At 28.1% G+C, this 15214-nt stretch overlaps 1 protein-coding gene across 1 annotated transcript; it reads right to left on the bottom strand.

Moving 5' to 3' along the window:
- Positions 1 to 1396: 1396 nt before the first annotated feature.
- Positions 1397 to 14433, bottom strand: LOC145741809 (coiled-coil domain-containing protein 39-like). Its single transcript, XM_082559468.1, has 22 exons — positions 14297 to 14433; positions 13879 to 13998; positions 13029 to 13175; positions 12579 to 12715; positions 11876 to 11990; positions 11480 to 11608; positions 10961 to 11012; positions 10461 to 10600; positions 9892 to 9995; positions 8996 to 9182; positions 8530 to 8670; positions 7955 to 8119; positions 6788 to 6918; positions 6128 to 6252; positions 5422 to 5560; positions 4913 to 4988; positions 4626 to 4772; positions 4337 to 4456; positions 3744 to 3884; positions 3207 to 3344; positions 2752 to 2903; positions 1397 to 1563 (listed from the first exon to the last, which is right to left on the bottom strand). Exons 1-22 carry the CDS (start codon positions 14384 to 14386, stop codon positions 1431 to 1433), a joined length of 2829 nt encoding a protein of 942 aa, XP_082415594.1. The 5' UTR covers positions 14387 to 14433; the 3' UTR covers positions 1397 to 1430.
- Between the last annotated feature and the right edge of the window lie 781 nt (positions 14434 to 15214).

Here is a 15214-nt window from a genome sequence, read left to right as displayed (position 1 = left end):
TTATTAGAACCGCATTGACCTAATTAACATTCAAGATAAAGAAATACGCGAAAATATTTAATTTAACAAAAGTTACAGGATTTTTTTGTTTCGCATATAGACGTTATATTACCTTATCAGCGCCTACCTAGGTGGCTGTGACGTCATCAGGCATATACATTTTTATAAAAAAAAAATTTTAAATTCAAATTTTAAAATCAAAAATTAACTTTACCATATGAACCACAGTAAGCTAAAGAACATATTTATAAAATATTTTGTAAAAATATTAATATGCTAAAAAGTTATGACATTTTTTCTAAATATTTGCGATTTTTTAAATTCTAAAATTAAGTGCTTTATTAGAACCGCCTTGACCTAATTAACATTCAAGATAAAACAATTTGCGAAAATATTTAATTTAACAAAAGTTACAGGATTTTTTTTGTTTCGCATATAGACGTTATATTACCTTATCAGCGCCTACCTAGGTGGCTGTGACGTCATCAGGCATATAAATTTTTATAAAAAAAAATTTAAATTCAAATTTTAAAATCAAAAATTAACTTTACCATATGAACCACAGTAAGCTAAAGAACATATTTGTAAAATATTTTGTAAAAATATTAATATGCTAAAAAGTTATGACATTTTTTCTAAATATTTGCGATTTTTTAATCCTAAAATTAAGTGTTTTATTAGAACCGCATTGACCTAATTAACATTCAAGATAAAGAAATTCGCGAAAATATTTAATTCAACAAAAGTTACAGGATTTTTTTTTGTTTCGCATATAGACGTTATATTACCTTATCAGCGCCTACCTAGGTGACTGTGACGTCATCAGGCATATAAATTTTTATAAAAAAAATTTTAAATTCAAATTTTAAAACCAAAAATTAACTTTACCATATGAACCACAGTAAGCTAAGGAACATATTTGTAAAATATTTTGTAAAAATATTAATATGCTAAAAAGTTATGACATTTTTTCTAAATATTTGCGATTTTTTAAATCCTAAAATTAAGTGCTTTATTAGAACCGCCTTGACCTTAATAAACATCCAAGATCAAAAAATTATTTAAATTAAATGCGAAAATATTTAATTAAACAAAAGTTACAGGATTTTTTGTTGTTGCGCATATGCTGTTATATTACCTTATCAGCGCCTTAAATGTTAGTTAGGCCAAGGCGGTGTTAATATTATATAATAAAAATAATTTTAATATAAGAATTTTTAAGTTACCCGACACCATTCGGATTCGAACTTGGAATTTCGGATTAGAGTTTAAGCGATAAACCCACTAAGCTAACGAAGTTTCTTTTTAACAATTGCTAAATTACATATACCTAAGAAATCAAGCTGAAAAAATTTAAAAAAAATATACGATAAAAATTTTATTGAAGTAAGCCGCATTACAAATACAAATCTAAAGTTCTGAAACGATGTTTATCTTCGGAGAGATCGAACGCTGCTACGAGAGCTTGTAGCGCTCTGTGGACGCGAACCTGAACGCGATCCTGTGGGTGACGTCATTTGAAGTCCCAGGCCCAAATCGACAGCTTTAGGTGACGTCACTGACCTAAAAACGAAAAGAAAAAAATCCTGTAACCTTTGGTATATTAAATATTTTAGCGAATTTCTTCATCTTGAATGTTAATTAGGTCAAAGCGGTTCTAATAAAACAGTTAATTTTAGATTTAAAAAAATCGCAAATATTTAGAAAAAATGTCATAACTTTTTAGCATATTAATATTTTTACAAAATATTTTACAAATATGATTTTTAGACTACTGCGGTTTATATAGTAAAGTTAATTTTTGATTTTAAAATTTAAATTTAAAATTTTTTTTTATAAAAGTTTATATGCCTGATGACGTCACAGCCACCTAGGTAGGCGCTGATAAGGTAATATAACGTCTATATGCGAAACAAAAAAATCCTGTAACTTTTGTTGAATTAAATATTTTCGCGAATTTCTTTATCTTGAATGTTAATTAGGTCAAAGCGGTTCTAATAAAACAGTTAATTTTAGATTTAAAAAAATTGCAAATATTTAGAAAAAATGTCATAACTTTTTAGCATATTAATATTTTTACAAAATATTTTACAAATATGATTTTTAGACTACTGCGGTTTATATAGTAAAGTTAATTTTTGATTTTAACATTTGAATTTAAAATTTTTTTTTTATAAAAGTTTATATGCCTGATGACGTCACAGCCACCTAGGTAGGCGCTGATAAGGTAATATAACGTCTATATGCGAAACAAAAAAATCCTGTAACTTTTGTTGAATTAAATATTTTCGCGAATTTCTTTATCTTGAATGTTAATTAGGTCAAGGCGGTTCTAATAAAACAGTTAATTTTAGGATTTAAAAAATCGCAAATATTTAGAAAAAATGTCATAACTTTTTAGCATATTAATATTTTTACAAAATATTTTATAAATATGATCTTTAGCTTAGTGTGGTTCATATGGAAAAGTTAATTTTTGATTTTAAAATTTAAATTTAAATTCTTTTTTTATAGAAATGTACGTGCCTAATGACGTCACAGCAACGTGGGTGGGCGCTGATAAGGTAATATAAGGACAATATAAAACCCAATGTACTTTAAGTGAATTTGCTACATAGCCATGTTAGTGTAAATATAATCTTTTTAACATTATTTTAAAATGTGTTGTTATATTTTAATTATTGCTTTTGTTAACACTAGGTTATCGAAAAAAAAAAAAATTAATTTAAAATAAATTTACAATCTAGTAACCTTGCAGTTGAAACATTTGATCCTCTGGGTGAACTCTGTAGACTTGACCTTGTTGAACTGGACGTTGATGACCCTGACCTTGACCCGGGGGTTGGAGGGGGTAGCCCAGCTTGTTGAAAGTACAACTCGATGACACCCCTCATTTCAGGAAACTAAAAAAATAAATTAAAAAATAAAAATAAAGAGTTTGCTTAATTTTATATTCATTCAGAATAATTTGTAAATGTTTCAAAACACAACAACAGCAATTTCATGATTTGCTTCAAAATTTGCAAATATTTCTTACTTTTAGTAATTAACAAATTAAAAAAGCAAACCATAATACAAATAAACAGATAGAAGTTTATATTTAAAAAAACACCAAATGGTTTTAAAAATAATGTTTTTAAGCTAAGGCATTTTAAATATTTAAATTAAATTAATAAAAAATGAGAATTTAAAAATAAATTATTTACTTGTTGTCCAATCTCGGCGACATTTTTTGCAATGTTCTTGTTTCGACTTCTTAAATCTCTTAAATCGATGTCTTTCTCCTCCAACATCGGAACTTTACTTCCACGAGCAATCCGAGCTTCCCGTGCAGATCTCGCCATCTAGTGGACAACATTTATAATATATACTTGTGGTATTAACCAATGCGATATTAGTTAGATTGTTTTTAGCTTTATTGTATAGTTTGATTGCTTAGAAACAGTACAAGAGGTAGGGGTGATTAAAAATTAAAAGTACAATATAATACATCTTGGTACAAGTAAAATTTAAATGTTAAAAAATTAGACAAGATATTGTTAAAACAACAAATAAAAAATCAAACTTTTAAAATGTTATACAAAAAAGATTAAATTATTATAAGGGACATTTTGTTGTAAAATTACCCACTACACCATACAAAAATAAATTATATTAGTAGTTTAGATAAGACTAATAATGTGTTTTTTTAAGATAACAATACTTTACATTATAAAATATGTAGAGAAGTTTATTATTCGCACCTGTTTTTGTACTCTGTCAAGTTTTCCACTTTGTTCTTCAAGATCTTTTTGTAATTGTTGAATTTTTGTTTTTCGATCCTGTACCATTTCAAGGTAAGCAGTTTCATCCCTTAGTGAGGTGTCCATTGCACTGCTCATTGTCTGTTATAATAATCAAAACAGGTTTGATTTAAAAATTCTCGGTTAAAAAATTTAACAGCAATAAGACGTCAAGTACAAACATATATTAAGCAGCATAACGGTTTGCAGATGGAAACAAATATGTCAACTTGGTGTGATGGTTATAATTTTAGCTTTACTACACGAGATAATAAGTTTGATACCAACTGCTTCAATGCTGTATCACCTTTAAGAAGGGTGCTATAAATGGTTTGAACTCCTGCTGAGCAAATAACCAATTAGCAGTTTGATTATCGAACAATCATAATCAATAATATCCTAAACTGGCAAAGCCAACTACAGACTGGGCTAGGGCAACTAATGTTACTTTATCTTCAGGTAATAAAAAAAATCAAATTAGTTATTAAAAATTAAAAATTACTTCATGCTATAGCATCAGTACTATAGTCCTATTTAAAACGGCCATATTTTACCTGCAAATCTTCTTGTAATTCCCTTATCTGCCTTCTCTTGTATTTATATTTGTCCATCACAGATCTATATTGTTCGTCCAGTTGTTGTTTGATTTCATATTCTTCACTTGTTTCTGTAACCTAACATTTATCAAAAATATTATTTAAAATTTAAACATTTTGTTGGTATACATTTATTTTTATGTTTTATTTTACTTTTATAAGTAAAATTAAAGGTACCAGATGTTTTTGTAAAATGTATAACAAAGTAAATTTAAAAACATCTCAAAAAAAAACTTTTTAAACTCACTTTGTTGAATGAAGTTCTAAATGTTTCATTCTTGCTGTTCATCAACCTTAAAGTATTTTCCAGTGCTCTAATTTCCTTTTCAGCTTTTCTAATCTTTGCATCAAGTTCGTCTCCTTTTCTTTGTAATTCCTCCTTTTCTTGAGCAGCCTAAAAAAAATCAAAATTATTTGAAATAAAATTAATTTGTAAAACATAACAAACCTACAGAAAAATAAAAAAATTGTGAAAAAATATAAAAGACTTGCACAAATACGTATATATACATTTAAATAGTTAAAATGTTTTACCTTTATGACATAATAAGCTTGCGACTTTTCTTCTTCACCCTCAGGTGGCGCCATTGAGACCATCAATATCTCGTATCTAGATTAAAGTTTAAGAAAATATTAAACTAAAAAAAAAACAATGCAAATTAACAAAAATCTCAATTGTATTACTAATAATAAGTAAACTGACAGCCATAAAGGCCGTATTGTAATTGTTGAAATGAAATATAGTAGTAACAATAAACTACTAGTTGCCCTCGATAATTTTCCCAAGCACCACAAATGGCAGTTTTATTTTTATTTTTGGGCCTAGAAATTAGGCATTGAAAATATATTGCTCACTAAGTTTCTTTTTTATAGACTAGTCAACAGGATTGTCATTTAATTTTTACAAGTTTTAACATATATTAGCCTGCAATAATTTACCTGTGCTCCAGAAATGGCAGTTTTACTTATCCCATTAGGCTCCAATATATAGGTGTTACAATTAACTTCATGTTGTACAACTTAAATTAAAATCCATAACTTGCCTCTTTCTAAGTTTATCAATCTTCTCAGTTCTTTGGTGGAGTTCAGAGTTAACAGTTTGTCTTTCTTCCTCTCCCGACTTAAGTTGACTGAATAACATGTCACGATGAACATTGATCTCTTGCTTGCGCTCCTTCATAGCTGAAATACAAAATAATAATTAGATTTAGTTAATTAAAAAAAAACATTTTTAAAGCCACCTATATATATGGAAGCTAAGTATAAAATATCTGTGCATGTCTAAATCATAAGCCTACAAAATAAACAAAACTGCCATTTGTGGTGCACAGGCAGATATTAGTTGCAAGTTGCAAAAAAAAATATTAAACAAAAGAAGTAACCTTATATATTTTTGTGTTCAGTATACAAAAATACAACGCGTATATACAAATTATTAAAAAGTACACAGCTTAAAGATTATATGAAATGATATTCATCCATATTACTAAAAATTATAAAAGGGTTTTCCCAAAATTGCGAAAACAACATTTCACCGAAATTTTGCTTAAAATTATTTGGAAAATCAGGAACATTTACCAAAGAGGATAAGTATAAAAGAGGAAACAGAATATGTTTATATATTATTGTTGATAAAATGGTATTTTCAGTCATGTGGTTTTCGGTCAAATGTCTTTTCACTAGATAGTTTTCAATAATATAACAGCAATCCTATAAAACATCTAACCTGAAATAAGAATTTAAACTCACCAGTTTGTAATTGTAAATGTCTTTTCTCCAAACTCAGAACCTCATCCGCCCTCTTGTGTAAGGAATCTTGAATTCTTTTGATTTCAAGTTTTAGGATATTATCCTCAACCATGCTATCCTGTTTTCTACACAAAAAAGAAAGTTTATTACTTTAATATTGAGACAAGTACAAAAGTTGTTGATTTTTTACTTATTTAAGTATTACTACAAAATTTCAAATAATAACTACATTTAATCTTAAGTAAATTGACAACTAGTTGCAGCAATTTATAATTATAACAGCAGCGTGGTGTAGTGGTCAGAGCACTCTTTTACCATAAACAAGATCCTGAGTTCAATCCCTAGTGATCTCATGCTGTATCGCCCTTGAGTAAGGCGTTACAAACAGTACAAACTCCTGCTGAGCCAACACTTAATCAGCAGCTTAAATTTTGGGCAATTATAATTAATAATATCCCAAACTTCTATAGGCAACTCGAGACTGGGTCGGAGTAACTGATGTTACTCTATGTTTAGGTCGGCAATTCGACCTTCCTACATCGAGGATAAAAATATAAACAAAAAAATAATTCGGGCAATCACAAAAACAATTACACATTCATAACTCACAATACAAAGCAGCAGTGAAAATTTACCAGAAAATACAAACAACAAACTTACTTTGCTACTTTAGTTTTAAGTTCTTTGATTGAGGTTTCATTGTGGAGATTTAATTCTTCAATCTTGGTTGTTAAATCTGATTTTTCTGCTCCAGTAAACTCCATATCTCTCTTTTGTCTTCTTATATCATCCTAAAAATAAAAAAACGTAAATATTAAGTTTTAGGATATTTTCACATAAATGATTAACTTAATGGTCTTCTATAACTTTATAACCATACATAGAATGCATTGATACCATTTCACTATATTTAGCACTACATTTTCAGATTTATTATGTGTATATTAGGTGACTAGCGCAAATCGGCAAATTATTAATAATTTGTTTAAATTATATTTTGAATTAAAAATTAGGACATTTGCTTTAAACTTAATTTTAAATAGTAACCTAAAAAAATTAAATCATATGCTCTTCTACCTAAAATCTTACATGCAATTTAATAAAACTGGCACCTTAAATTGCCCAATATTAAAAGCCCCTGTTTTGAAAATGTGATTAATTTATAAGCCATGTACACCTTACATTACAAACATTTATTTTACTTGCTTTTACATCAATCATGCTATGTTGTGTTTAAATTAAGCAATATTGTGACATGACCTTTAACTTACCCTAGTTGCCCTCTGCAATCAACATTGTAATGTAAAAAATATGTAAAAACTAAATAATCATTCAAAAAACATTTTTAAAGTTATTTAGTAGAAAAAATATTTATTGCGAATTTTTTGTTATTTTTTAACCTTAGATAAAAAAAAATAAAATAAGCTTCGAAAATTAATTTTAAGGAATTGTTTGTCAATTTTGGGTTTAAAAGAAAAGTCTTGATTTTGTAAAATAATTTAAAACACTTTTTTTTTGTATATATATATATTTTTATCCTCGATGTGGGAAAGTCAAATGCCCGACTTAAACATAGAGTAACATCAGTTACTCCGACCCAGTCTCGAGTTGACTGTGGCAGTTTGGGATATTATAGATTATAATTACCCAATAATTATGCTGCTGATTAATTGCTGGCTCAGCAGGAGTTAAGGCCGTCTATAGCGCCTTACTCAGGGACGTTACAGCATGAAAGCAGTGGGAATTAACTTAAAGTGGTTTAGCAAGTTTTTTTACCGCTTCACCACGCTGCCGGTTGAACTTAATCAATTTTATAATTTTTTTTACCTGAAGTCTTTTAAGTTGAGTTATGAGAAGATTTTTGGTTCCGTTTTTATCTTCGAGTGTAAGAATAAGAGAATCAATTTTATCCTGGAGCTGTTTTCGTTCATCTGTGTTCATGTCGCCTTGGAGACGAGATAATCGCCGTTCAAGTTGCTGGACTGTAAAATCCTGAAATGAAATGAAAAACAGATTAACACACAAATATTAAACAAAAAATTAATAAAATATTAAAGTTTTTTTAAACAAATTGATATTTTGTTTTGCTAAAATAGATTAAAAACTGTAACAAAGTAATACCAATTAAATCTTTAATTTAAAAAAAAAGTCGAATTTTATTATTGAATAAAATGTTAATTCACAAGTTTAGAAAAATTAAAAATTTTAAAACAGACAAAGTTAAATTAAAAATTAAGCAAATCCTAAACATTTGAGGTCTGTTACAACAAATTTAAATTTTGTTTTACTAATTAAGATTTCAACTTACAAAAAAATAATATAAAATCCAATATGATCTTTAAATAACAAAATTATTTAAAATTTTAATATTTAATTAACAGAATTTATTTGTTAGTTATTACCTGATTATAAACAATCTCTTGTTGTTTAATCGACTGTTGGTCAAGTTTTTTCAAGCGTGATGACATGTTTCGGTTAGCAGCCCTGCTCCCTTGAATCTCGGCAGTTATATTTTTCTCGAGAGTCATAACTTCAAACAACTCCTGTTTAAAAATATTAAAAACAAAATTTTAACTTATAAAGCAAAAAAAATTTAAATTTGAAAAGAAATCAGTGTCACTATTTTAGTTTAATTTAAAAAAAAGAAAATTGTGTTTATTATTTACAAATCTAGTAATATTTTTACTTTAAATCCTCTATAAATACTAATTTTAATTTAGAATTTAAAAACTTTACTTAAATTAAACATTTTTAAAAATTGACTTTTTCCTCAATAAAAAAAATAACAACATTTAAAGAAATTTAATTTTTTTAATTTAAAACAAAGTTAGTTTTACTTAAAACTAATTAAAATCCAAAGTTTTTTACCTGTTTTTTCCTCAAGTGAACTTCCCTTACTCTCCTCAACTCCTGAGTAAGCTCTTTAACTGTCTCCTCTTCTTTATGAAGAGCCTGAGCAGCGAGTTCGGCTCTTTCTTCAGCTGATAAAGCTCCTTTTCCTGCAGCCTCCAACTTATCTTGAAGAGTTTCACGAGTTATTGTGGCTTGCTCTAGTCTGCAAAGTTACAAAAACAAAATTAAAAAATAAATAATAATTATTAATTTTTGTGTATTCTTAATAAAAGAAAATCCTAACTGCATAACCTAAATCCTAAAATCCTAACCTAAGCACCAAAATACAGACACAAGTTGTGCGTAAACTGATGAGTAAACTGATTTAATTTAGATTTAATCAGAAAAACTTAATAGACTTAGCATAAGAAAAATTGGATTACCCTGTGACTAAGTCTAAAGATATCTTAAGGTGATAGGTTTTTTTTTGTGGGGGGGGGAAGGGTGTGCTGTTATGAGCTATTCGTAAACGCCAGGCTCAAGGGCGAATAGTGTGACATTGGTGCGGCTCGAACCCGAAACCTCTTCGTGTGTTTTGAGCTATCCGTAAACGCCAGGCTCAAGGGCGAATAGTGTGGCATTGGTGCAGCTCGAACCCGAAACCTTTCGGCTCATAGTCCGACACCATGAACGGTTTGCCACACTACCGGTTCGCCACACTAAGATATCCTATAAACTATATTTAATGTAGTTTAGTGGTCTATATAAATGTGATGTGTCCAGTTTAAAGGCCTACAAAATAAAAAAACTGCCATTTGTGGTGCTTTTGTAAATTGTCACGTTCATATTATAACAATTACAATGCCAACAGTAGGGCAGTTTATCTACTATTATTACCTTATTACTAACTCGCCAAATCAAAGTATACTCACTTGTCTTGTTTGTTTATTATTTCCTTCTTTAAACTTGAAACATTTGATTTCATTGCTTCAAGGTCAGAAGCTGTCCTCTCAACAGTGTATTTTAATGTGTCCAACTAAGGTAAGAAAGTCAAAATGTTACATGTTTAATTGCTATAAAATAATGTACATTTAAGGATTAATATTTAATAAAATACTTTTAAAATACTGTAACTAAGATAAAGGAAAATTTAAATGTTATAAGGGCTATTAAAATAAATCAATATACAACTTGTGTTTTTGAATGAAACTACTTTAAGGTACAGTACATTTGAATGCCTACTATTTAACTACTATATACCTTATATTATTTGTTAAAAAAAATTACTTTTTAATAAATTGCTTAAATTTTAAATAAACACAGTAAAATAGTAAAATTAAACCATGGAATTTTTTTTTAAATTCCAAATAACCCCAAAAAGTAATTAAACCCATTTTACACAAAAATATTTAAAATTTTAACAGTTTTTATATTTTTCCGTCCCTTTTCAGAAATTATGCAATTTGTTAAAGACCATCTCAAATAAAGCATTCCAACCCACCTCATCTTGAAGTTGAGTCCTCGCGTTCTCATGATCTTGGAGGTCGATCCTCAACTTAGCTGCATGTCTCTCCTCCCCTGCGATCTTCTTCTCCATCTCCTGATTGTTCTCCATCTCACTCTCCAGGAACGACTGTTTTTCTGGTGGGTGGAAAAATTTTTAGATTTTATATTAGTTTTAATTTTATTTTAAAATTTAAAATATTTAATTGTCTTAAATTTGTTCAGCTGTCTCTTAATATTTAAAATTGATTGTTTGGATTTAAGATTGTTTTCTGGTAGGAGCTAAACTATATTTAGATATTTAATGTATATTTTAAATCAGTTTTATTATTTTATTACAGTTTATTCCATGAAATGAGGTAACATAAACAATATGGCAAAAATTAGAACACAAAACCAATGTTTGTAAGTTAAGTAATAAGTGTTTAAAATAAATTACAGTGGTCATAATTATTTCTATTTTTTTAATTTAAATGCTTTTTATTTTTTAATTTTTACCTTTTATAACTTGTTCTCTTTGTCGTACTTCCTCTTTGATGTTTGCCAATTCCTAAAACATAAATTTATTAAAAAAACATATATAAGGAAGAGTAGAATTGGAGCCAAGTGCTTTAAAATTGAACAACTAACTTATAACATAGTGTACAATTAACAAATGATAAAACCATCAAAAGTAAATTTATGTTTATAAAAAATCTAACCATTAAAAAAATAATTTACAAAAACAACATGTTGAATATCAATATACAATACTAGTTGACACAACTTAACATTGTAAACAAATATAAATAATACAAATTCTAATTAATAGTTCATCCTCCAGGCTGCATTTTATTTGCAACTCCGCCTAATTTATAGCCATTACAATTCACCCATGCACCACAAACAGTAGTTTTATTCATTTTGTATATATCATCCACCAGGCTTCATTATAGATATAGATGTACTCACAAATTTACAATATCGCTTGCAACTATTTAAAAAAAAACATTTTCAACTAATAAATATTCCACTCACCAAAGCAGCTTGATCCATCTCCCGATCCCTCCTTTGCATTTGCTCGATCGTAATCTCCCACTGAGCAATCAAATCTTGTCGATCTTGGTGGGATTTACGGAACTCTTCGGCTGTTTTGTCCAACTCAATCTGGTGTGAAATTAAAAGATAAAAAGTTGTTTTAAAAAGAAAAAAAAACAGTAAAAAACATAAAAATCTTAATACTAAATAAAACCTATATAAAAACATAACGTGGATCCTATAATACTCTGATTAAAAATCCTGGAAATTTAAGTAAGTTAAAGTATTTTAAAGGCTTTAGCAATAAAAAGTGTTAAAACTAAATACATAAAAAATATATCAAAATGAAAACCTTATTTTAATAACAATATTTTTAAAATCAAAAACAGTTTTAACCTGAGCAGTTAAAGTTTCCGTTGTTTCTTGATCCAAACATTTTCTTTTCTTTTGAACTTCTTCAGTTAAATGTTCCATCAATAAACTCAATTCTTTCAACTTTGACTGATCCTGACTAAAAGTAAAATAAAGTGTCAATGTGTAGCATTGGAAATTTGCACAAACACTTATATAATGGAGCTTAGTGGACAATAAATATGTGCAAAAAAAAACTGCTAGTATATGTATAAAACTAGTATATGTACACTCCGACCCAGTCTTAAGTTGCCTGTGGCAGTTTGGGGTATTATAAATTATAATTGCCCGATAATTATCCTGCTGATTAAATGCTGGCTCAGCAGGAGTTCATACTGTTTATAGCGCCTTACTCAAGAGCGCTACAGCATGAGGGCAGTAGGGATTGAACCCACGATCTCATGGTGGTGTAGCAAGTGTTCTAACCACTACACCACGCTGCCGGTAAGTTAAACTGAATGTATTTATTAAGCCAAACAAATTTAGTTTTCAAGTTAAACTTTAAAGGACTTAAAGTATTTAAAATAATTTAGCAACATTGCCAAACTACTTATATAACTCAAACCAACAGTTTAGGTAATTGTCCATTTTTAATAAGTAAACTACAGACATATATGTGAAGGTTCTTTTTTATTTAACTTATTTAGGTTTTTTACTAAAAGTTCTAAAAACTTTTTCTAAATCTTACTTTGAATATTTTTGCAGAGTGAGAGCGTCTTCATCTCTACGTGCCGACTCCTCCAGCCACGCCTCCAATGCTTGCTGATCCCAATTCATCTGAGATTTCAACTCCTCCAGTTGTTGGGATTGCATAAATACTTTGTTCTGGTGAAAAATGGTGAAACTTTTAGTAAAAAAGTAAAATTCAAGAAAAAATGTTAGAAACTATTAAAAATGGCAGAAACAAATAAAAATTGTAGAAATCTAATAAAAATGAGAGAGAAAGGCTATCAGAAATAAAAAAAACCTAATGAAAATAATGAATATATACATGTAAATGATTAAAACCTAACAAAAATGGTTAAAATTTAGTTAAAAATGATAAAATTTAGTAAAAAAAGAAGGTGGGTATTCAATAAAATATAATTTATTTATAACTACAGTTAAAAGTTCACAAAAAAAATTAAAAAATTTTTACCTCAAAATTATTTCTTTTTTCCAGCATAAGATTGAGATCTTTGTTAAGTCGAGTGATCTCTTGTTTAAGTCTTCCTTCTTCTCTTTCTGCTATCGCACTTAAGTGTTCCTCAGTCTCTATCTCATGAGTGTGTGCATTGAGTAAACTCTAAGTTAAGATAAAAATTTGGGTAAAACAGATAAATGTTAGGTTTAAAAATTGTCTTTGAGTTTTGTAAATTATTAATAAAGTTTTTAACAGCTATTAAAAATTTCTTTGAAATTACAAAAACAATTTAATATTAGAACAGTTTTACCATTTAGGTTTAGTTAGTAAATATAAATATAATATACTCAAATGTAAAAACATTAAACTAAGGCGTGTTTTATGGTTAGAATTTCTTGATTATTATTTTTTTTGTATATATCTTTATCCTCAATGTGGAAACGTTGAAAGTGCGACTTAAACATAGAGTAACATCAGTTACTCCGACCCAGTCTCGAGTTGCCTGTGGCAGTTTAGGATATTATAGATTATAATTGCCCGATAAATATACTGCTGATTAAGTATTGGCTTAGCAGGAGTTTATACTGTTCATAGCGCGTTACTCAAGGGCGCTACAGCATGAGATCAGTGGGAAATGAACCCACGACCTCATATGTGGTGTAACAAGTGTTCTTACCACTACACCACGCTGCCGGTATATTACATTGATCATAAATTGGTTACCTTAATAATTTATACAGTGACTCAAAAAATTGAATAAAAAACCTTGACTGTCTAAAACAAATTATTAACTTAAATAATAAGAGTCTATTTAAGAATATGACAACAAACCAAATTTTGTAAATAAAATATTTTAAAAACTCACCAAATTGTGTGTAAGTTCTTGTCTAACATTCTTTAAATGTTGCTTCATGTTATGGATCCTTTCATCATTGTCACTTGCTTCTACTGTGTGTTTACCTACTTCATTCTTTATTCTTAATAACTGAAACATAAGAGAAAATTGAATTCAATGCTTTAGGTTGACCTTTATTTATGCCCATTATTTGCGTATTAAAAATTCTTAGATAGGAAAGCAGTATGTAACATGACATGTCCTTAATTTTTTAAATTTTTATCACTGTTTTTTTAATAAATTTAATGATACAAAATTATGAACAAAAATATAACTATATATACAAATTTTTAAACCCTAAAATTAATAGTTTATAAAACATCTTTCTTTTGCTTAATTTTTTTTTTTTTTTGATAACAAATTCTTTATAGTAAGCAAATCAACTTACCTCTTGTTCAAGTCGTTTATTTTCAGCATTAGCAACAGGATTCTCAATCCCCTCATCAAACCCCATATCTGATAACACAGAGTTCGACATCTTTAAAGACTTGTACCCCTACTACACTCTTAAGTAATATATAAGCTAAAAAATAAAAACAAAATTATTTTTTTTTAGGTTAATATTCTACTTTTCAAATGTTACAATATTAAATATACTATCACAGAATATACACTAACTTTCTACAAAAAATGTTTTTTTAAATATCTTTATCCTCGATGTTACAAGGTCGACTTCACAACCTAAACATAGAGTAACATCAGTTACCCAGTCTCAAGTTGACTTTTGCAGTTTGGAATATTTTTAATTATAATTAAATCCTGATTAAGTATCTGCTAAACTTGGGTTTATACCGTTGATAGATACTTATTCAAGGGCACTACAGCATGAAAGCAATGGGAATCATATTCGAGACCTCATGTAATGAAACCAAAAGTTCTGACCACTACACCACGCTGCCGGTCTTGTATATCTATACCTTTATTGGACCGTAAGTCAGTAAATTACAGCCCAATCTTAGTTTGTAAATGCCTTGAAGTAAAAAGTATGACAATTAACAATTGACTTTTTTTTACAGTAGAGCTATTAGTCAGTTAGTAAAATATAAAATAATAAACCAGCATTTTTTGTTGAATTCATTTTGGATTACATTTATGAAGCTAAAAAATTAATATTTAGACTAATCCGTATTTAATTTTAGAAATAAAAAATTGACAAAGTTGTACTTTAAAATTGCCAAATAATAACAAATTTTCATCTTAGTCTAAAAGCTTCTGGCCTTTTTCTTCCTATAGTAAGTTATTTACACTGATAAACTATATAAAATTCATAAAACATCAAAAATAAACTCTAACTACATAGCTTTAT

The sequence above is a fragment of the Corella eumyota genome, chromosome 2 (genome assembly GCF_963082875.1).
Source record: "Corella eumyota chromosome 2, kaCorEumy4.1, whole genome shotgun sequence".
Classification (NCBI taxonomy): Eukaryota; Metazoa; Chordata; class Ascidiacea; order Phlebobranchia; family Corellidae; genus Corella; species Corella eumyota.
The sequence above is the reverse complement of the archived record's forward strand: the minus strand, read 5'-3'. Positions and strand labels throughout refer to the sequence as shown.